A 21,691-nucleotide genomic window follows, 5' to 3' on the forward strand; every position below is an offset into this window, starting at 1 on the left:
ACACCGTCACTCATGGTTTTGAAATATCATGCCTTAATTGTCAACTAACTAATTGTATACAATCCCTTGCCTATTATGATAGAATGGTTGTGTTATACCACCCCGATTTTGTGGTGGTCCCAACTAATGTCTCTGGCCCATGGTATGATGACAAAGGATTGCAAATGTGAAAGGAGGTGAACGCTATTTTGCTAAGGCCTAAAAGATTTATTGGGCTACTCATAACTGGCATTGTAGCTCTTGTTACTGTAATAGCACCTGCTGCTGCAGCTGCAGTGGTGTTGACACAAGAGATACAAACTGCCCATTATGTCAATAATCTCTCTAAAAATGTCACTCAGGCATTGGGTACCCAAAAGCATATTGATAAAAAGACTGATGACAGACTGGATGCTTTATATGATGTGGTCCAGATTCTGGGAGAGGAAGTACAAGGGCTTCAGCTACGCAGCCAGCTCTGCTGCCATGACAATTATCAGTGGGTTTGTGTAACTCCCAAACCTTATAATGAGAGTAACTACAATTGGGCTAAGGTCCAAAATCACCTGGCAGGGATCTGGTACTCCGCAAATGCATCTTTAGATTTGCTCCAACTTCATCAAGAAATAACAGGCATGTTGGAGACTCCTCCCCTTGATACTAGCATTGCCACAGAAGCCCGAGATTTTCTCAATAAACCCTTAGGGCATGTTCCATCTTTTGGAAACTTTAAAAGCTTATTCTTTATGATTATTGGGGCTTTTGTTCTTCTCCTGCTAATTTTGTGTGTTACGCCTCTGCTACTGCGACTGATTGTTAAGAATATTTTGGCTGTTAAAGCTGCCATACACTCCACTAACTTGCAAATGAAAGCTTACCAGCGGCCCTCCAATTAATTATAAAGGGAAGGGAGAGGTGTTGGGAGCTGTCCTGGACACGGGAGAGTTAAAGTGCGGTTGCTGCCTGGAACACTGGGGTCCTTGAGACATAGCACCTGGTGCCTTAACTCATAGCTCTGACATTCTTGGCCTTTCTTCCAGCTCACGGAGGATGCTGGAGATAGCAGTAGCAGTTATAGAAGGTCACTGAAGTAATCCTGTGCACACAGCCCTCGTAGCTTATAGCCCTCCTGCCCCTGAAGCCCTGCACACTCCTTTCCCAGAATTGTTAATTACGCTTGGGTGCTCTTTTCCTTGACCTGTCTGAGTGATCATAGTTGAGTATTTGTAGCTTTATTGATATCAGAAGAAAGTTAAGTTGTAGATTAGAAAACTTCTTAAGCAAGGAAAAGGGCTATCAAAGTGACGTATGGTTGAGAAAAAACAAGAACTGTTGTGTTTTCTGGTTTAATGAAGACATGTACCACCTGTTCCAATGCATTTCACTTGTCCTTTGTTCTTATCTGTATAAATATAGCAACTGAAGTAAACGAGGAGTCTGTCATCCAGTCCCCATCTTTTTGTTGTCTCTTCATTTCTCAGCCTCGCCCCCTAACTCCAGGTGCTGCATGTCGCTGGCTGGCTCCGGCAGTCATGTTGCCATTTTATTGTCTTGCCAGATACATATATTTACTACTGTGCTTATGTAGCCTAACAATACTGTATATATTGCACAGATATATACTTTTTTTGGTGGGTGGGAGGGACAGATCTCACTCTGATGCTCAGGTTGGGATGCAGTGGCCCATAGTTCACTGTAGCCTCAACTTGCAGGGCTATGATGCTGAGGCTGGTCTCGAACTCCTGGGCTCAAGCTATCCTCCAGCCTGGGCCTCCCGAAGTGCTGGGATTACAGGGGTGAGCCACTGTGCCTGGCCCTATACTGTATAGATTTTTGAGTGTGCTTGCCTATTTGTGCCATCTGCTTTGTGATGGTATGGGACTGTGAGCATATATCATTCTCATATAATAGTTCCCAGAGACTTCTGTTATCAAAAAACTGTTATCACTAAGTAGAAGGAGGATTGTTCTTTACCCTCTACTGCCTTAACTAATCAGTTAGGTGTTTATAGCCCTGTTGACCTTAATAGAAGTTTAAGTTTAGATTAGGAAAATAGGTAATGGGAAAATTGCTCAACCGTTGGAAAATCCATGAAGTCAGTTTATGGCCCCCAAACTGAGAACTATCCAGTTTCTGAACTAATGTAAGCACGGGCCATTTGTTCCATTGTATCAGTTTCCTTTTGATCTTGTCTGTATAAATATAGCCCCTAAATAAACCCGGCACAGCAGTCCTCACAGACCCCGTCCTCCCGTTCCCATCTGTGTGTTGTCTCTTTATTTCTTATCCTCGCCCCCTAACTCCAGGTGCCATATGTCACCGGCTGGCTCCGGCAACAAACAGCATCTCAAACTTGCGCTATTCAAAATTACATGCAAGATCTTTTCCCCAAAATCTGCTCCTCCTCCCCCAGTCTTACCCATATCAGATAAAAGCATCTTCATCCATCCAGTTAGTTGTGTCAAAAATCTGGGAGTCAACCATTCCACTGTTTTCTCAACTTCCATAAACCAATCTCTTACCAAATCCCATGGAACCTACCTCTAAATTAAATCTTGGATCTGTCCACTTCACTGCATCTCTACTTCCACCATTTACCCAAGTCCAAGTCACCATCCTCAGCTGGCATATAGCAGGAACCTGTAAGAGGCCCCCTTGCTTCCACTCTTCCTGTGCCACCAGCATTGCCACCACTACTACCAAATGCCCCTCTCCCCTGGTTATTCTAAACTAAAATTCCTGCTTTCTGACTCTTTTTCTAACCCTTTCTAGTGCTTTCTTCTGGTTTCCTAACCCTTCCAATGCTTTTTTCTAGTGCTTTCATACTGTAAGATATGTAAATAGTTCCTCAGGGTGGTCTCTATTAATCTCACCCTTGCATATAGATTTTACTAGTTTAACTTTCATTGATAACCTTATTTCCAAGTTGTTCAAGAAACCTCATGGATTTTTCTTGCTTATTTCTTTCTTCCTTTCTTTCTTTTATCTTTCTTTCTTTCTTTTTTTTTTTTTTTTGTTGATGTGAATAACTAGATTTGGGTAATTGAATGATTGATAACCTGATAGAGAAAGCCAGCAATAGAATTTTACAACTGCTCTGACCTTGGGAACATGAAAAACACATTGATTTTTCTTGTTAGCATACTGTGTAATTCCGACCTGTAGTAACCCAATATCTGCAATGGGTTAAAGTCTCCCTTCTTCTAGATGTGTGGCCTGATAAGATATGTACCCTGTGATTTAATTTTTAAATTCCAAATAAATTTTCATAGTGGAAATTTACTGACAACTTGTTAAAGTGGTATCCAGTGGAGAAAGTATCTCAAAGTGCTGCGCCATTTGGGAAAGTTGAGCAGAGGCCCACAGCTGTGCCAAGCAGGCTACCAACAAAGGCACAGCCAGCATTTTACCACTTATTAAGGAAAATGCTTAGAAAAGTCTGTTTCTCACTACTGTGAATGGTGGCTTCTGTTAGGAAATTATGTAGAAGTATCACAACAAGTTGTTTAAATACTAGCACAACAACTTGCTTTTTTTATTTTAAAAATGTAAGTTTCTTAAGAATCCTTCTTGACTCACCCTTTTACCTTCTCTATAAAGAGTCGCAGTTGTAGAATATATTTCTAAATTTTTCTCCCATCCCTCCAAATATCTTTGCCCTTAGGGAACAACCTTTGAAACAGTTTTGAAGTATTACTGCTCAGGGGGAAACAAATACCACTCCATGTGGCCATTGTGTCATTATTTTAGTGCCCTTTGCTTTGGTTCCAGTCGTTCAGTTTTTATAATATATATATATATATATATAGAGAGAGAGAGAGAGAGAGAGAGAGACAGAGACAGAGACAGAGACAGAGACAGAGTCTTGCTTTGTGGTCCAGGCTAGAGTGAGTGCCATGGCGTCAGCCTAGCTCACAGCAACCTCAAACTCCTGGGCTCAAGCAATCCTGCTGCCTCAGCCTCCCGAGTAGCTGGGACTACAACCATGTGCCACCATTCCCGGCTAATTTTTTTCTATATATATTAGTTGACCAACTAATTTCTCTCTATTTTTTAGTAGAGACGGTGTCTCGCTCTTGCTCAGGCGGGTTTCAAACTCTTGACCTTGAGCAATCCGCCCACCTCGGCCTCCCAGAGTGCTAGGATTACAGGCGTGAACCACCGCGCCCGGCCTAGTTTTTATAATTTAAAAGTCAAGAAGTTCTACCTCAAGTGATCCTCAGCTTAAGCGATTCCTTGCGCCTTCTCCTTTAGTATGCTTGGGAGACCATGAGGAAACCCCACAGGGCAAGGAGGGGAAACTAGGTTTTAAATTCAGTGCATGAGTGAAGGCAGGTGCTTCATCTCTTCAATCAAGGCCTGCCCAGTAGCCAAGTACAAGAGCTCCTGGAAGAACAGGCTGTGCACAACTAAGTGCTGTGGGTGGTGTCTCAAAGCAAAGAAACTGACTCTATAAGTAGTCCCTGCAAAAATCCATCTCATTTGTATTGTTGCACCTGGTAACATCGTGCACGCACACACACAGACACACACTTTCATTTTTGTCATGATTGGGGCTTCAGAGCTTGATCCACCTTCACCATAAAATATTTTTTTGAGCTCCTGTACTGTACAGAACATTTTACCGGGTTCTGGTTAAGAAATGAGGCCTTGCCCTCAGACGACTTCCAGTGCATTTGGGGAAGGAGTGATCACTAGCGAAAGTGCAGGCTGGGTCCCATGTTTGGCATGCAGTGCCACAGGGAGACATCTTCAAGGGCTGGGGCCACTAGGGAGTCTCCCAAAGAGGGCTAGGAGGATCAGCAGTGGGGCTCTCAGAGGGGAAGAGGCCTTAGGGAACAAAACCTTGAGCACTGCCCTCAAGGGAGGGAGGGGCCCTTAGAGGCTTAGGGCCTGTAGAGAAGCAGTTCCTTCCCCAGAGACCGAAATCTCTGTAGTGTTTGCCAGAGGGTAGAGAGAGGCTTGAAGGAAGAATTTGGGCAGAAACCCTGCTTCTAATAGAAGGAGCAGAGGCGGTTAAGAGAAAGGAGTTGACAAATTCCGTTTCACAGCTTCTTTATACCGATGCATCAGGCCCATGGCACGATGCAAGAATTCATTCACTCCTACTCATGCCAGGGCCTTTGCTGGATGCTGGGGTCGCGGGGCAACATGGACGCTGCATGGCTGTGGCGGGGCTCCCAGCCTCAGCGTTCTCACTGCCAGTGATACAGACACACTCGGGCCGCGCCTCACACTAGACTTGCTGCACGGGACTCTGGGCGCTGGTCCCGGGCATCCGCACGCTTCTGCAGCTGGAGTCTGAGAACGCCGGTCCGGTACCTTTTGCCTCTACGGGCTACTTTCAGGACGGCTATGTCGGCTTGGATGTGAGGCAGGCAAAAACATTGCGCTGCAGATGGAGCAGGAGCGACTTCCAGCCTAGCAGCCCAGAGCCTGAGGCCTCCCTAACGGGCGCGGGCAACGGGGTGGGCGGGCAGCCCCGCCCCCGCCCCGCCCCGCCCCCGCCCCAGCCCCAGACCCGCCCCGCTCTAGCCTCGCTCCAGCCCCGCTCCACCCCCGCCCCGCCCCACCCCGCTCCAGCCCCGCCCCGCCCCACCCAGCTCCAGCCCCGCCCCGGCTGTCAGGAACCGGAACGCTCCGGCCCAGCCCCACTCGCGCCGCCCAGCTCAGGCCCCGCCTCCCACCCCTTAATAGCGGACCACCGGCGGGGCAGCCACCAGAGCCACCACAGATCCGCTACCTTCTGGCCAGCAGCACCCGGGAGTGAAAGAGCGACATGGCGGCGAAGGGCAACCCCGAGAACCTGTCCCTGGTGGTGCACGGCGCCGGGGACCTGCGCCTGGTAAAACGGGAAGGAGGGTGGGAAGCCTATCCGACCCTGCGTCGCTCCGCTCCGAGCCCAGCCACTGACGGTCCTGGCTTCCCTCTCCAGCCCGGGGCAGTCCGCACCTCAAGCGCCCTGGCTGCAGGCATCCGAGCTGTTTGCCCTGGGAGATTGCGGTTGGCGGTGGGGGCTTGTTGCTAAGGGCCGGGATCTTGTGGCAAGCCTCTTGGAACCTAGCCCGTGGCTGGCACGTGGCTGGCGCCCAGAACAGGAGTTGCAAACTAACTGAAGCCTTCCCCCTCCTTTGCCAGCTGCAGGTTCACAGTCCAGCCTCTTGTCATTGTGCCTTTCAGAAAAGATACTAAGTAGTTAGACTCCCCTGACTTCTGGGCAGTCTGACTGGGATGGAGGTGGCAGGTGGGTGGGGGTGGGTGGGTACAGAGGACACTTAAAAACTATGGAATTTAATCTCCCTTGCTTGGGACTGATAAAACCTCTCTTGCAGGATTATTATGATCACAAGAGTATTCAGCACTTAGGAAGTACGCAGAAAGTGCCAGCTCCTCCTTTCCTTCCAGTCCAGGCCTCCATCACCAGAACTCCTGGCCTACCCCTTGCTTGCACCAGACTTCTGGATCTTGACAGTCCCCAAGCCTCTAATGCTGCTTGGCTCCTTATCTCCATTAGCCCACATCTGATTCACTTTCCAACCATTTTCCTTTCTGATCCCAGGGCCCTGTCCCCTTTAGGACTTTAGGAGCATTCTGTATATGTCTCCTCTGCCTCACCTCAGACCTTGCATTTTGGTCCCTGGCTCATAGAGCCAAGGTTTAGGGAGCTGAGTCAGCCCTGTGGTCATGCCAGGGCTCCCTTGACAAAGTCCCACTCAGATAGGTCTGAGATGGTGGTGGGTATGTGGGAGCATTGCCAGCCATCTCTGCTGCTCCCCTGACCCTCTGTCCCCTCCAAAGAACATGCAACAGGATCAAAATAGAGGAACTGGGTTATCTAGATTAGCAGGAATCTGTGGTCTCCTCACAGAATGCAAACAGAGTTTACAGTTCAGTTTGTTCAATGACTCCCCTTTATAGACCCTCTTGGGGTCTGGAGACCGCAGACTAAAAACCCTTGTCCTAAGCCAAAGCTCCATTTCCTCAGTTGAAGAAAGTGCCATACCCAAGGTGATAGGCTTGGTTAGTTAACAGAGCCAAGACAAGAACTCAGAAGTTCAGACTCCCATTATAGTGCTCTTTGTGCTTACCTTGCAACCTCCACCCAAGGTCCTGAACTAAAGTGATGCTATTGGTGTTTATTGCTATGAAAGCCAAATGGTATTATGAGGAAAAGAAAGTACCGGTAGTATAGCTCTACACAGCTTACAGAGTGATTTCCAACTCAGTCCTTCGTTCCATAAACATTCACTAGATGAGAGGGTGCCTACTATATGCCAAGCTCTGGGCTGGGGGACTGGGGCCTAGAGAGAGAGGTCAAAGCCCTTGCCCCCAAGCTTCCCAAGGGAGACAGACAGATGAAGTAAACAAGACACAGCATGAGCCTTTGATGGAAGTCTCAAAGAGTAAAGGCCTTACTGGGACAGGCCCTTGGCCCTCCATCTGCTCAGGGCCTGCTTCAGGCCGTGTACCTAATAAGTAGCAGAACTAGAATTAAATTCTGCTCTGCCTTAACTCCTAAACTCATATTCTCCCACTGCTCAGACACACTACCTCTCTTTATTGTTCCTCTGTAGAACAAAACCTTGTAGAACAAAAACAAAAGACTGGATAGGAGGAGCTCACCTTAAAATTGATCTCCTCAGCTTTGTATTAGAAACTACTCTCAGCCAGCGCAGTAGTTCACGCCTGTAATCCTAGTACTGTGGGAGGCCGAGGTGGGCGGATTGCTTGAGGTCAGGAGTTCGAAACCAGCCTGAACAAAAGCGAGGCTCCTGTCTCTACTATAAATAGAAAGGAATTAATTGGCTTAATTATATATATATAGAAAAAATTAGCCGGGCATGGTGGCGCATGCCTGTAGTCCGCTCTACTGTGGAGACTGAGGCAGGAGGATTGCTTGAGCCCAGGAGTTTGAAGTTGCTGTGAGCTAGGCTGACGCCAACGCACTCACTCTAACCTGGACAACAAAGCAAGACAATCTCAGAAAAAAAAAGAAACTACTTTCTGCCTGGATCAGGGGCTGGATACTAGAGGATCTAGAAAATATGATGGGCTAGAGAATTTCACCTGTCCTTGTGGGACTGGTACACTACTGGGTAAAAGTGTTCAGGGGTGAATTCAGGAGGACTCCTGTGTTCAGTTGGAGAGTGGGAGGGGGTGCAGTCATTTACTAGACAGGGTAGATTAAAATGAGATTAGGTTTTAAAATTTGAGTTTAAGATGTCTCTGAGACAGGACACAAGGTGCCTTTTGGAAATTCCCTTGGGGTACAGGGGTGTGGAGTGCAGGGATGCTATGTAGGCTGGAGATGTAGATTCAGGAGTCCTTTGTTTCTCTGCTGAGCAGCATTGCATCTCCTCCCCAGGGGGCGTTGACAATGTGTCAGGGAGGCTTGGTTGTCACAATGACTAAAGGACATAACTGTAGACTTTTTAGTTCATAGCATTATCCTGGACAACAAAGAGTTGTCCTGCCCCAAATAGTGCCCTCTTGGGAATGTGGATGCCCAGCAGGCTATGTCCCATTTAAGGGGGACTAGAGGCAGGCTCTGCTGATTAAAATGGTCATTGCCTTAGGAACTACTATGAAGGGAGCTGTTTGGGGAAACTCCTATTCCTAAAATCTGAAGCAACATTCTGAAGCCTTCTGAATCGGGAAGCAAGGGCTCAGCCCTTCCTAGCACTGCCTTCCTGCTTCAGGGGAGGCCAGTTATCAGCCAGCATCCAGGGCAGTGGTTCTGTGGGAAAATGTGACCTGGTCCACTTTGCTTGTCCCCTACCTGGCAGGAAGAGAACCTAATAGCCAGCCTCCCTCCTGCCCACAGAGAAGGCATGATTCTTTGCTTTCTTCATGCTGTGGTTACAGGGAACAAAAAATTAAGCTTCTCCCCTGCTAGGTGATTAGTGATCTCCTCTACCACAGCAAGAGAGGGAACATTTATAAATTGGGTGATAAATCAGACACACACACACACACACACATACACACTGAGAGACTGGAAGTTTTCTTTTATAATAAGGAATACAAAACAAAACAAAAATCTGAGCCTTAAGGACTTCTGTTTCCCCCTCATTTTCTATAGAGAATGTCTGGGAGTTTGAGGGAGCAAGAGGGAGAAGTGGCCAAGTTGCTGCATAAAGAAGCAAGCAGCCCATCCACAAATATTGTCAGCTTGCTGAGGTCCTCTTTAAATGGCAATAGCAAGAAGGTCACAAGCCAAGTTGGGGGGACCAGAGGGGAGTTTAGTCCCAGTTCTACTGCTGCTAGTTGTATGACTCAACACATTATTTTCTGCTTTGATTTCCCCATGAAGTGGGGACAATAGTAGTATTCATCTTTTGGTGGCATGAGGATTCAATGGGATCATGCATGTAAAAGACCCAGCACAGCATCCAACACACCGCTACTGGTACCTGCTAACTGTAGAGTGAAGCAGGAGGCCAGCGCCCATGAGAATTGAACACTTAAACCATCTCAGGATGGAAAAAGATGGATAAAGACTGAGACCTTCAAACATATGGACAATTTTTAACCAAATTATTATAATGTGGCCCCAGCTATAATCTCATATTCAACTGTATTACCAGTTCTAATTACTTTATGCCTCTTTGGTCAGTCTCTAGACTGGGGAATGAATTACTAGTTATGAAGTTGGGATATAAAACAGTCAAATTAGTTTTTCTGCACAGAAGCTATATTTGGCTGGGGGTTAGGGGTGGGAGCAAGCTTACTTTGTTAGTGTTCTAGCGTTCACTTGAATGGTAAGGAAATGAGAGGAATTAATATATTGAGTGCCTACTGCATTCCAGGCATGTGCTGGGTACTTTAATACAGTGCTCCACCAACTATCCATCATGAAGAACCAATTCTATTTTTCTTTCCAATTGGCCATGGATGGATATGTTTGCATTGCTACATGTGGATGTTGTGATGGTGTCGAAACGCTATAAACATTTCTGAATGCCCCTCTCAATTTCTGTACTTATTATATCACAGATAAGTAACACTTCATCAACCATTCTCTGAGTGTACTTTATCTCCCTTCTTTCTTTTTTTTTTTCAGACAGAGTCTTACTCTGTTGCCCGGGCTGGAGTGCCATGGCATTAGCCTAGCTCTCAGCAACCTAAAACTCCTGGGCTCAAACGATCCTCCTGCCTCAGCCTCCCGTGTACCTGGGACTACAGGCATGCGCCACCATGTCTGGCTAATTATATATACATATATATATATATATATATATTTTTTTTTTAGTTGTCCAGCTAATTTCTTTCAATTTTTTTTAGTAGATACGGGGTCTCACTCTTGCTCAAGCTGGCCTTGAACTCCTGAGCTCAAACGATCCTACCACCTTGGCCTTCCAGAGTGCTGGGATTACAGGCCGAAACCACCAAGCCTGGCCTATCTCTCTTATTTCTGAAAACCAGCTCTTCCAGATTTCAGGCATGAACATTTGAACAAGGATAAGAATAGGGATGAAACAGCCTCTACTTCCAGGGAACTAAACACCAGGGAGGGGATGTCAGATTTTTGTTTTATGATTAGCCAACAAGGAGGTAAGATAAAGGAAAAATAATCATTTTTTAATATTGGGTTGATGTTTAACTATGAAGGGCAGAGAAAATAATGCATCAGCATCAAATTTAAATATTAATCAGGGGCTGAGCATAATGGCACATGTCTATAATCTTAGCACTTTGATGAGAGGCCAAAACAGGAGGAGTGCTTGAGGCCAGGAGTTCAAGACCAACCTGGGCAACATAAGGAGATGTTGCCTCTTAAAAAAAAAATTATTGGGCACGGTGGTGTGTGCCTGTAGTCCCAGCTACTCTGGAGGTGCTTTAGCACAAGCGCTTGAGGTTGCAGTGAGTTATGATCACACCACTGCACTCCAGCCTGGGTGACAGATTGAGACTCTGTCTCTAAACAAAATCCAAAAAACATTAATCAGGGTTTAATGAAGATATTTCTTGAGAGTTTGCTCTTTGAGTCAATGTTTTAACCCTAGTTCAAAAGAATTGCTTTAATAGTAATATTTTTAAAAACAAGATAATTCTATATCTATAATACAACATATTCAGAATGTCCCCTCCTTGCCATACATACTTTACTGTTGAGATTTTTGTGTGAAGAGAAGGGGATTGTCCAAGGAGGCAGCACGAACACTGGCAGCTTAAGTTGTCCCAGGCATCCTGTCTCTTTCCTTGGTTAGTTTTGCCACCAGGTGGCAGAGCCAGCTGCTTGTATATGATCAGCAGCTGGATTAAACCAGGGAGATTACCCTGATAGAAGATGGGGGTTACTTAACCCTTTAATATCAGAACTGGATTTATCAGTCATGGGCACCTGAGACTAAAAATAGACTCTAAAACTCCTTCAGAAAAAGGGGAATTAGGGAGTAGTAAATAGCCCAAAGAAATAGCTTCCTTGCCTTTATCTTAATTATGTTTCAACAACAAAACAAAACCCAAACCAGATAAACCACTTCAGATTCAAAACAGGAAATTAAATCCAGCAAATACTGCCATCTTGCAAGTATTGCCATTGTCTGTGAAAGGCCAAGAGGTACAAAGCTAATATTTTCCCTTCAGGGCAGCAGGAGCAATAAACAATATCACAAATAGGATTTTAACATTCTGTAAAAGTTGCCGTATTCTGGGGGAGAAACCTAGAATTATGGGTGTGGGGAAATTTCTCTTTTAAAATTGCATGACAGAGAAATCAAGAAGGAAGGGAAATATGTGCACATATATAGTATTGGGATCCAATTTAGAAGTCTTTCTTTTTTTTTTTTTTTTTTTTTGGGACAGAGTATCACTCTCTTGCATGGGCTACAGTGCAGTGGCGTCAGCCTAGCTCACAGCAACCTCAGACTCCTGAGCTCAAACAAACCTCCAGCCTCAGCCTCCTGAGTAGCTGGGACTACAGGCATGCTCCACTATGCCCGGATAATTTTTTCTATTTTTATAGTATAGATGGGTTCTCTCTCTAGCTCAGGCAGGTCTCGAACTCCTGAGCTCAAACGATACTTCCACCTGGGCCTCCCAGTGTTAGGCCTTCTAGGCGTGAGCCACCATGCCCCGCCTAGAAGTATTTCTGTGTGACTGTTAAAGTTGGCAGTTTTCCCAAAACCAGATTTACACTAACAACATTAAGTACTGGGGAAAATATGTTCAAATTTTGCAAAGTGATATTCAGTTCAACAATTAAAAAAAATGTAAATATTCAATTACATGGACCTGAATGCGGTGAGAACTTAATCAAGATTACTCACAGAAGAGCACCCCACAAAGATCAGAGATTTCATATTTTGCTTAATATAACCATTTAATAAGATCATGTATGGTTATATTCATACATTTTGAATGAGGAGGAAATTTGTATATATTTATTACAGCTGGGAATTAAATAGCCCTTTATCCTGTGTGGATTCAGTGCTAGATGCTAGGGGAGTTCAAAGGAGAGAAAGGAGTCACCTCCCCAGCCTGGTGAGGACAGGGAAGGCTTTTTGCAGGAGGTGATGCCTAAGCACCAGTCCCAGCAGTACAGCTGCCTGTTGGACAGCCCACCAGGATGTCCCCAGACACCTCTGTCCCAACATGTCCAAACCTAAATCTCCCTGAGTTCCCACAAGAATTAGGAAGTCATCCCAGATGCCTCACTTCTCACCTCATGTGGGTTCTTGAAGGAGAGGGATTAGCCAGGAAAAAACGTGGCCCCCATGTGGCGAGATGAGTGAGTGCAGGATGAGTCTGGTGTGGTGGGAGGTGAGATGGAGGCCTGGTGACCACCACCTGAGGCCAGTTAGGATTTCCCAGGGCCACTGGGGACTTTAAACAGATTTGCATTATGGGAAGATTGTTATCAACGGAACGAAGGCTGGATGGAGCCACGAGGGCTCGGGCTGGAGATCAGCTGCTCGGTGGACTTTGCAAGAGCTTTGAATCTCATACTATGGCCTGGAGTTTGCCAGGACCAACTCGGCTGGAACAAAGTCTCTTATGATAAATTGGTCAATTAGGAAGCCTTTGGATTTTCCTCCCACCTTCAAAACACCCTTCAAGTACTCAAGGGGAAGGGAAGGGAAATTGAAGGGGGCAGGAAGCAAAAATAGGGTCTCCTGTTCTCTATAGGTGTGCAGGGCAGCCCCCCTCAGGTTCACAGGAGGCCTGGCAGGCAGGAGCAGGTGGCTGCTGAGGTTCTGGGATGGGACCAAACAAACACCTTCCTCCACACACTGCCACCCTGAGGCAGTGGGCAGCTTTACACCCTTTCCTAAACTGACAGAATCAGGCCTGAGAACACTGCTGGAATCCTACTCCACTTTCTTCCAAACTCCAGCCTTTCAAAGAGCAGTCATATTTTGTAATATTGACATGAAAACACTGGGAATATAGTCGTCCTTTGGTATCTGAGTGGGACTGGTTCCAGGAACCCCATGGATACCAAAATCCTTGGACACTCAAGTCCCTTATATAAAATGGCATAGTATTTGCATATAACCCATGCACACACTCCAGTATACTTGAAATCATCTCTAGATTAAAGCAGAAACATAAAAAGCATATCAGTCATTTCAAAGTTACTTGTCTTGTAAGGGCAGGAATAGGGAACTAGAATAATAGAAAAATAACTGATTGATTAAAATGAGGTTAATTCAAGTTACTTTTTTGCGTAAAGATTAAGCAGAGGGAACTTTATTATGCTGAGACAGGCCTGTTTGGGAAATTTGACTATTATCTCTCTCCCAGTTTCTCAGAAGGCCAGATAACAACGTAGTTGTGGTTTGGTAAGGAGGAACTAAGTGTGAGTGACTCCATTTTGGTTTTCATTCTAGTCTGTTGGGGCCTCGTCCAGGAGTTTAGTCCATAAATATGGCCTCCTATAATTTTTATTTAACATACTTTAATCATTTCAAAAGGACAAGGTTGTCTAGAGCTAGTTCAGCCATAGTAGTGGTATGAGTTAATTGTGGAAAAAGGACTTTGATTGTATTATTTTGTAATAACTTATTTATATGAGTTGGTACTGCCTTTTATGATTGATTCTCTTCATTACATTGAGGACATTGAGGACACAGAGTTTATCGAACAGCTCAGAGGTCATACAGCCAGTGGACAGGAAACCTGGGTGGCATGAGGACAGGCGATTCCAGAGTCTGAGGTCTTCGCTGTACCACTCATGTTGGCTGGAGGAGGGAAGGAGGCATCGTCCTCTGATTTCTCTTTGTATTGAGGCTGTTCCTATTACCCAGGCAAAACACATTGAAGGTGTGAACTCAGTTGTGCAGGTGGAAGTAGGGAAGGGGGCCAATGAGGAAATATTTAGGAAATACATATATTTAGGCTAATTTAAGAAAATGTATTTCAGAAAGGTAAGATAACATTTAGTATGTGAGAAGTACCTGAGATGATTCCACGTTCCCACAGAGAGTATTTCCTGAAGTATTTCCACTTCAGGGATGGGCAGGCAAGTGGAGGGGCTGAAGGGGGTAGAAGGGAAAGTATGTATGTGATTCAGGTGTGTCTGTCTGACGCCAAGTGAAAAGTGCTAGACAATTGAAATAACTACAGGAAAGGAGAGAGTTACTCAATTCCTCTACCTCTGGTTACTATCACTTATAGAAAGATAAGAAATTCTATTTAGGAAACCTTGAATATGACTAAGACTATGAAACCTTTGGGATTAAAGGCAGGGTCTATAGGGATACAAGTGAAAATTTGGGATCTCAGAGGAGCTAAGGAACTTTGATAGATGAGAAATAGAATAAATCAAAGAAGATGATTGAAATCTGAGACGGAAAAGAAGATTAAGTAAACAGAGAATTGTAGCCTACATCATACCAAGGAACCAGAAATAAAAAGCAAGGTTTTTTAGAAACCATGCTGTAACAACTTTCTAAACCATTGTGGGCGCCATAGCCTTGCTTAGGACAATATTTACAAAGTTACGGGCTGATCTTAAAATGGTCTTGTGCACAAGTGTCATGTTTCCTGCAGAGAGGGGAGGCAGGAGATGAGCCTGAGTTGCAAAGGGGCCTAGAGTCAGCAAGAAATAGAAAGGAAAAGGAAAGTTGGTGTGCAGGGAGAGGTATTTTATTTTAAGTTCTCCACAAAGTGTGTTCTGCTGCTAAGGAAAAACGAGGCTATTGGCACATCGGCCTCTAGTGTGGGGAAGAGTCTCTGCAGTTTTGCCTGCTCTTACGCAAAGTTGTTTTGTTCTGTTAACTTGAGCAAACATTTACAATAGTAATCTCTAGTGACCCAGGGACTACTTGGTGTACCCTACTGTTGCCCTGAACTTGAATCTTACCACACCTTCATCCCCAAATGGGGTGTTCAGGGCTGGCCTGGCTGGAGGCAAGCATATGGCTAGTATACTCTGGAATTGCCTCACAGTGCCCGGGAATTTGCCTACTAGCGCCTTCAAATGAGAGAATGGGGTACTGCTCCATGCTTGAAATAAAGGCCTTCACCTTTAGTTTTAATTTAACCTGCAGTTTAAAATTTTCCCTGGTATAACAGAAACATAACCTTACACAGCAATCCCTGTTGTTGTATAATGTCAGGTGTGGGACCAGCAACTTTTTTGAGGAAGGTTTTGTCACAGCCAGCTATCTTGAGGTGGATTGATTCCCTCACTTCCTCCCTTCCTCCCTTCCTCCCTTTCTCCAGTCCTTCTTTCCTTCCAGATGTAGCCAGTTTAGACTATGAAGAGGTGAAAAAACTGCCATAAGTCCCTTCCCCCACATTAGGCTGTTTTGGATGCTGTCATTTACTACCTTAGCATTACCATGGGCAAGCTTATAAATCTCCAAATTCCTCAGTCTCATTGTATGGAGAATGGGGTAATAATAGAAGGTACCACTTAGGGTTTTTGTGAGGATTAAATGAGGCGATGCCTTTAAAGCACTTAGCACACAGTACCTGACACAAAGAAGCTGTTGATCAGTGTCAGCTAGATGGCACTAGCATTAGCACTTTGGGTTTTGTTTCTCTGGAGAGGAGGAGTTTGAATTAGCACTGAGCCTCTTCACCAGAAATGGCTGGTAACTTGAGTGAGAACCTCAGACCTTCTGTGGAAGCACTGTGTTGAGGGTGGTTATTTAACAAATACAAACACTTGTTTTGGGGCCAAGCACTGTATCTGGTGCTAAAGTGATAGAAAGCATCATCTTTGGCATCAAGTGTCTATCATCTTATTAACAAAAAAAAACCATTGATCACTCCGCACAGTGATAGTAATGAGCAGCATTTGTCTAGTGCTCTGCAGTGTTGTTTAATGCTGTGGGGAAGCTCTTTTGGGAAGGAGGCAAGCTTTGAGTGGTGACCCCTCCTGCTCAAATGGCCCCCAGCTCTGATATTCCCATCACCTGATCTATGATGGCTCTTTGCATCACTCCTAAAGGAGAAAAGACACATTCCACCTTGGGGGAGCAGTGGGGTACCATGGAAGCTGGCTTGAGAGTCAGCCACATTGGGTTGAGCCCTTCTTCATTCACTCTGGTGGTAAGACCTAGACTGAGTTATTGAACTTCCCAGCCTCAGATTTCCCCTGTACAAATCGAGGGCTGTAGTGATAAAGCCCAGCCTACTATCTGGCACACAACAGGCGCCGTGTGCATTTATGTCCTTCCCCCTCTTCTTTTTTTTTTTTTTTTTTTTTTGAGACAGAGTCTCACTCTGTTGTCCAGGCTAAAGTGCCGTGGCGTCAGCCTAGCTCACAGCAACCTTAAACTCCTGGGCTCAAGCAATCCTTCCGCCTCAGCCTCCCGAGTTGCTGGGCCTACAGGTCTGCGCCACCATGCCCAGCTAATTTTTTAAATATATTTTTAGTTGGCCAATTAATTTCTGTCTATTTTTAGTTGAGACGGGGGTCTCACTCTTGCTTAGGCTGGTTTCGAACATCTGACCTTGAGCGATCCTCCCGCCTTGCTTCCCAGAGTGCTAGGATTACAGGCGTGAGCCACTGCACCCATTCTCACTCTCCTTGACTACATCAAAGGATGAATCAACCACTTGGCTTTGGCCACTCAGTGGCCTTCCTCCTTGTCACCAGGGCTTTCCTAGCCAGTTGGCAACCAGGAAAAAAACCTTACTAAACCAATGCTACTACTGCAGCCACTGCTACTACTGCTAATGTAAACACCAGCATGGCTCAGATTGCTTTTTAAACCTGTGAGAGTGGCCAAAATGCAGGTCTTATGTGTTTCCAAGGGGCCCCTAAAACTCCACATAGGAGGTTTTGGAAGAGAGGACCAGGTATCAGTCTTGGTGCTGATAAAAAGGGAAAAGGTCGGTAGCACCAATACGCCTTCCACCTGTCTAGAGTGGAAAGCCCTCATCCTTTCCCTGGAGGAATTTGGCAGACCAAACAAATCTGTATCTAAGAATGTGTTTTTCCAGGAGGGAAGGATCTGATATGGATGGCAAATCTAGAGACCCAAATACCTTTTCTGCCTGGGGGTACATGGAGCATAGTTTTTTCTTAGTCCTGGGTAAGTTGCACCGGTGGTGGGATGAGGTCAGCAATTAGAGTTGGCTCTTCTGGGCTAGGATTGGGCCTTCGGCTTGTAGGGCAGTTAGCAGTTTCCCAGGGAGAGAACCCAGCTTCAGAAATTCATCTCCCCCTGTGACACATCCCTAACAACAACCAGTGAGGTCCTCTGTCCTCTTTGTGAGTGTGTATGTGCATGCCATTGTTTGTGTCAGTTGCTCTGTTATACAGAAAAGTGTTGAGGGCTAGGCAGGTTTTCCAGCATGCATTTCATGTACCCCCTCAGGAATGCAACTGGCAGCAGTATGATCTGAGCTTGTGCTAATTCTAAGAAGAAATATTTAAATGAAACTCCATTTGAGTTGTTTAAAAATGGAAAATGTTATTAAGGCAAAGTTATTATGCATTCTAAATGACTTTTTCTATTTTGTTTCTTTTAGGAGAACTATCCTATCCCTGAACCAGGCCCAAATGGTAGGTTCTTAGGAAACTTGATTTATATTTTATTTTTCCTATTGTTTCCCCTGGAGACATGTGTGTATTGTTCTCTTTTCCTACTGTTTCTTACATTTTCCTCCCTTAAACGACTATGGTTTTTTTAGGCTGAGAACCTAGTCCTAGTCCATTGTCCACAGCATGACTGGGTGGGTAGGTTTATCTTGGCTGCCACATGAAACTAAAGAAGTAGTGACAGAACCAGAAAAATTACTGTAACAGAATGCTGACTTGTCCCAAAGAATTTTTTTTTTTTTTTTTTTTTTTTTTTTTTTAATTTTTTTTTTTTTTAAAAGCCAGTCAAATTTAGCAGTGGGGGGTTGAATACCAACTTTAGTGACACTAATGTGAATAAGTTCTGATAACCCACTACCATCGGACCAGCCCCAAAGAATTTTTGATGTAAAGTGTATGGACCAAAAGCAGAATTATTCTTCTTTGGACCTAACAACAGAGTACCCCATCTACTATAAGCTGCTATTGGAGTTGCTAAATATGCCTTTTTTTTTTTTTTTTTTTTTTTTTTTTTGAGAAAGAGTCTTGCTTTGTTGCCCAGGCTAGAGTGAGTGCTGTGGAGTCAGCCTCGCTCACAGCAACCTCAATCTCCTCGACTGAAGCAATCCTGCTGCCTCAGCTTCCTGAGTAGCTGGGACTACAGGCACGCGCCACCATGCCCGGCTAATTTTTTCTCTATATATTAGTTGGCCAATTAATTTCTTTCTATTTATTGTAGAGACCGGGTCTCGCTCTTGCTCAGGCTGGTTTTGAACTCCTGACCTCAAGCAATCCGCCCACCTTGGCCTCCCAGAGTGTTAGGATTACAGGCGTGAGCCACTGCGCCCGGCTGCCAAATATGTTTTAATTCTAATCCAAATTTTGAAAAGGAGTGAGTCTACAGAACATGATCTTTTAATTAGCAAAGGGAGCATAGTGCCAGCCTCCCCCCACTCCCTAGGAAGGCCAGAGACCGAAGAGTGGGGCAACCCAGGACCTCTGTCCAGTAGAGGTGGGGCACTGCATGGAGCCCTGCCTCCTGCCCTAATCAACCCAGCTCGGAAGGTGAGCGAGCAGACTGGGGCAGGGTTCCTTACACCTTTGTCCACTCCTTCCAGGACTCTTACTGGATGAGCCCGCCAGATTCAGCTGACATGCTGACGCCTGGGGTGGCATGTGTTCCCGGGGAGGACATACTGCCCTCTTGGCCAGGGCAGATCCCTGCTGACAGATTTTCAATCCCTTGTATCCCTGGGATCCCCCTTCTTCATAATCCACATGACTCTGGAGTGAGGCTGGGGGCACTGGGCAGAGTTCATCTTCCCCACCCAGCACCTAGCCACTCAGGTCCCCTTTCTGACTTTGAGAAGTTGGGGATGTCCTTTTCACTCTGTCATATCTCACCCCAAAACTGTAGCTTCTGTGTGAACATCACATGAAGGCAGCTTTCCTGGTGGCTCCAGAGCTTTGCTACTCAAAGTTCAGTTGGATTATTGGCTTGTAAGTGATAAGAATATAGACTAGATAGAATATAGCTGTTCTGTCAGTGCTTAGCAAGTAATGTATGTTCAGGGTTTACCCACTTGCACCGAGATAATTATGATCACGTTCAAAGAGGCTCACCGTGTCCTGAAAAGTTGTTTGTTGATTCCAGAAGTGGCCAAACAAAGGCTATCTTGGACCCAAAGGATCCTGGTACAGCTTCTCTCTCTGAAGCAGCATTCTGCTTTCTTGTCTCTTGCTATACTTGAATTGGAAGATGGGAAAAGAGTACATTTCCATGACTGTTCCAGCAAGTCAAATCTAATCTCTTACTACAAATTGGTCACTACAAGATAGGAAACTATGAGACAGTTTTCCTAATTCAAATGACCTTCTCTACCTTTGATCTCAAAATTCACCCTGCCATTTCTTACTGCAGTCACCAAAACCACAGAGGAAGGAAGTTCTACAGAGCCACACTTGGTGGATTGCTGGTGGTCAGTGGCAAGGGAGCATGTAAGACATCTGAATGCGTAGCAGAGCTTCTGGGTCTCTTTGTCTTTCTGAGACAGGGTGTTTTCTCATGGAGAGATTTGTAACATAGTCATCTCAGTCAGACTAGGCCCGTAATACTTTTGGCAAAGAGGCTCAGTAGCATTAATTCAAACTGAAAAACTGACAACAGTACCACCAAATCTCACTTTCTTTAAACCCTTGAAGGGAAGATACCAGTTGAAATCTTTGGGTGGTTTAAATAAAGCTGTACCTTTTTGAAAACAACAGGCATGAAGAACCCAGCCTGATAGTTCACATAGTGTTGTCAAGCTGAGATTCTGCCAGACTCATTCTCACGAACAGGGAAGAATCAGGCAGAGCATATTAATGGTCCAGAAACATCTGTCTCCTGGAAAACAGTTCTTTCTCTTATCTGGCAAAGCATATTAATTGTCTGGAAACATTTATCTCCTGGAAAACAGTTTGTTCTCTTAATTGATTAGTACATTTGATCCTACTAATCATATCTTGTTTACCCAGTGTATTGATCAGGGTTTTCCAGAGAAACAGAATCAGTAGGGGGTGTATGGAGAGAGAGAGATTGATTTATTTTAAGGAATTTGCTCATGTGATCGTAGGGGTGGGAGGCTGGCAAGTGTGAAGTTTGTAGGGCAGGCCAGCAGGATTCCGGTAAGAGTGGATGTTGCAGTCTTGAGGAGAATTCGTTTTCCTTCAAGACACCTCAGTTTTTGTTTTTAAGGCCTTCAAACTGATTGGTTGAGGCCCACTCATCTTATGGAGAGTAATCTGGCTTTACTCAGTGTCTACTGGTTTAAATGTGAATCACACCTAAAAAATACCTTCACAAAAATACCTACACTGGTGTCAGACTAAACAGCGGGGCACTATAGCATAGCCAAGTTGACACATAAAATTAATGATCACATGAAGTTCATTTCCTATGTGGAAGCTTTTTTGCCCGACAGGGTCTTGTTCTGTTGCCCAGGCTGGAGTGCAGTGGTGTGATCATAGCCCACTGCAACCTTGAACTCCTGGGCTCAGGAAATCCTCTTACCTCAGGCTCCCAAGTAGCTGGGACTGCAGACATGTGCCACCACACCTGGCTAATTCTTATTTTTTAGTTTTTTGTAGAGAAGGAGTCTCAATATGTAGCCCAGGCTGGTCTCAAACTCCTGGGCTTAAATGATCCTCCCACTTTGGCCTCCCAAAGTGCTGTGACTCACAGGCACTGTGAGTCACCACCATTCCCTGCCCCTTGTGAGACTTAATCGGGGTGGCTCTACAGCTTGTTTTCCTCTACGGTATAAATTTTGTACCTGGCCTTCATAACCCAGCCCTCTCCCATGTCCAGAAGGAAATCATAGGGGTACCTCAGAGTGATATAAGGGTTGCTCCCTCCCTCACTGGTTTTCTCCTCTTTTCTGTTATCAGAGGTACTACTGAAGATGCATTCTGTTGGAATCTGCGGCTCAGATGTCCACTACTGGCAGCATGGACGAATTGGGAAATTTGTTGTGGAAAAACCCACAGTGCTGGGGCATGAAGCTTCAGGAACAGTTGCAAAAGTGGGATCATTGGTGAAGCACCTCAAACCAGGTCAGCACCGTCCTTCAGCTAGCTGATTTGTGTATTTAGTCATACTTATTAGCGCATGCTTTCTCCAGGCCAGGACCTCTGTGAAGCTCTGGGGTCCAGCAGTGAACAACATAGTCATGGTCTGACCTTCCACAG

The 21,691-nt window shown here is 45.2% G+C and overlaps 1 protein-coding gene and 1 long non-coding RNA gene across 3 annotated transcripts in view; one reads left to right on the forward strand and one right to left on the reverse strand.

Annotated features, from left to right (window-relative positions):
* Positions 1-5,017: 5,017 nt before the first annotated feature.
* On the reverse strand, positions 5,018-5,813 carry LOC142871506 (uncharacterized). Of its 2 annotated transcripts, none has more exons than XR_012919770.1 (2): positions 5,723-5,813; positions 5,018-5,341 (listed from the first exon to the last, which is right to left on the reverse strand). It is a non-coding gene; the product is annotated as an uncharacterized LOC142871506 (long non-coding RNA). The 2 variants fall into 2 exon arrangements; XR_012919771.1 differs by having other exon boundaries at positions 5,018-5,371; positions 5,723-5,803.
* The window catches only part of LOC105872580 (sorbitol dehydrogenase-like), a 34,969-nt gene continuing 18,963 nt past the window's right edge, over positions 5,686-21,691 (forward strand). The window contains exons 1-3 of the mRNA XM_076004315.1: positions 5,686-5,824; positions 17,914-17,947; positions 21,392-21,556. Of these exons, the coding sequence (XP_075860430.1) occupies positions 5,759-5,824; positions 17,914-17,947; positions 21,392-21,556 (265 nt within the window). The 5' untranslated portion in view covers positions 5,686-5,758. The remainder of the gene's footprint in view (positions 5,825-17,913; positions 17,948-21,391; positions 21,557-21,691) is intronic.

The sequence above is a fragment of the Microcebus murinus genome, chromosome 6, assembly GCF_040939455.1.
Source record: "Microcebus murinus isolate Inina chromosome 6, M.murinus_Inina_mat1.0, whole genome shotgun sequence".
In the NCBI taxonomy this organism is placed as follows: domain Eukaryota; kingdom Metazoa; phylum Chordata; class Mammalia; order Primates; family Cheirogaleidae; genus Microcebus; species Microcebus murinus.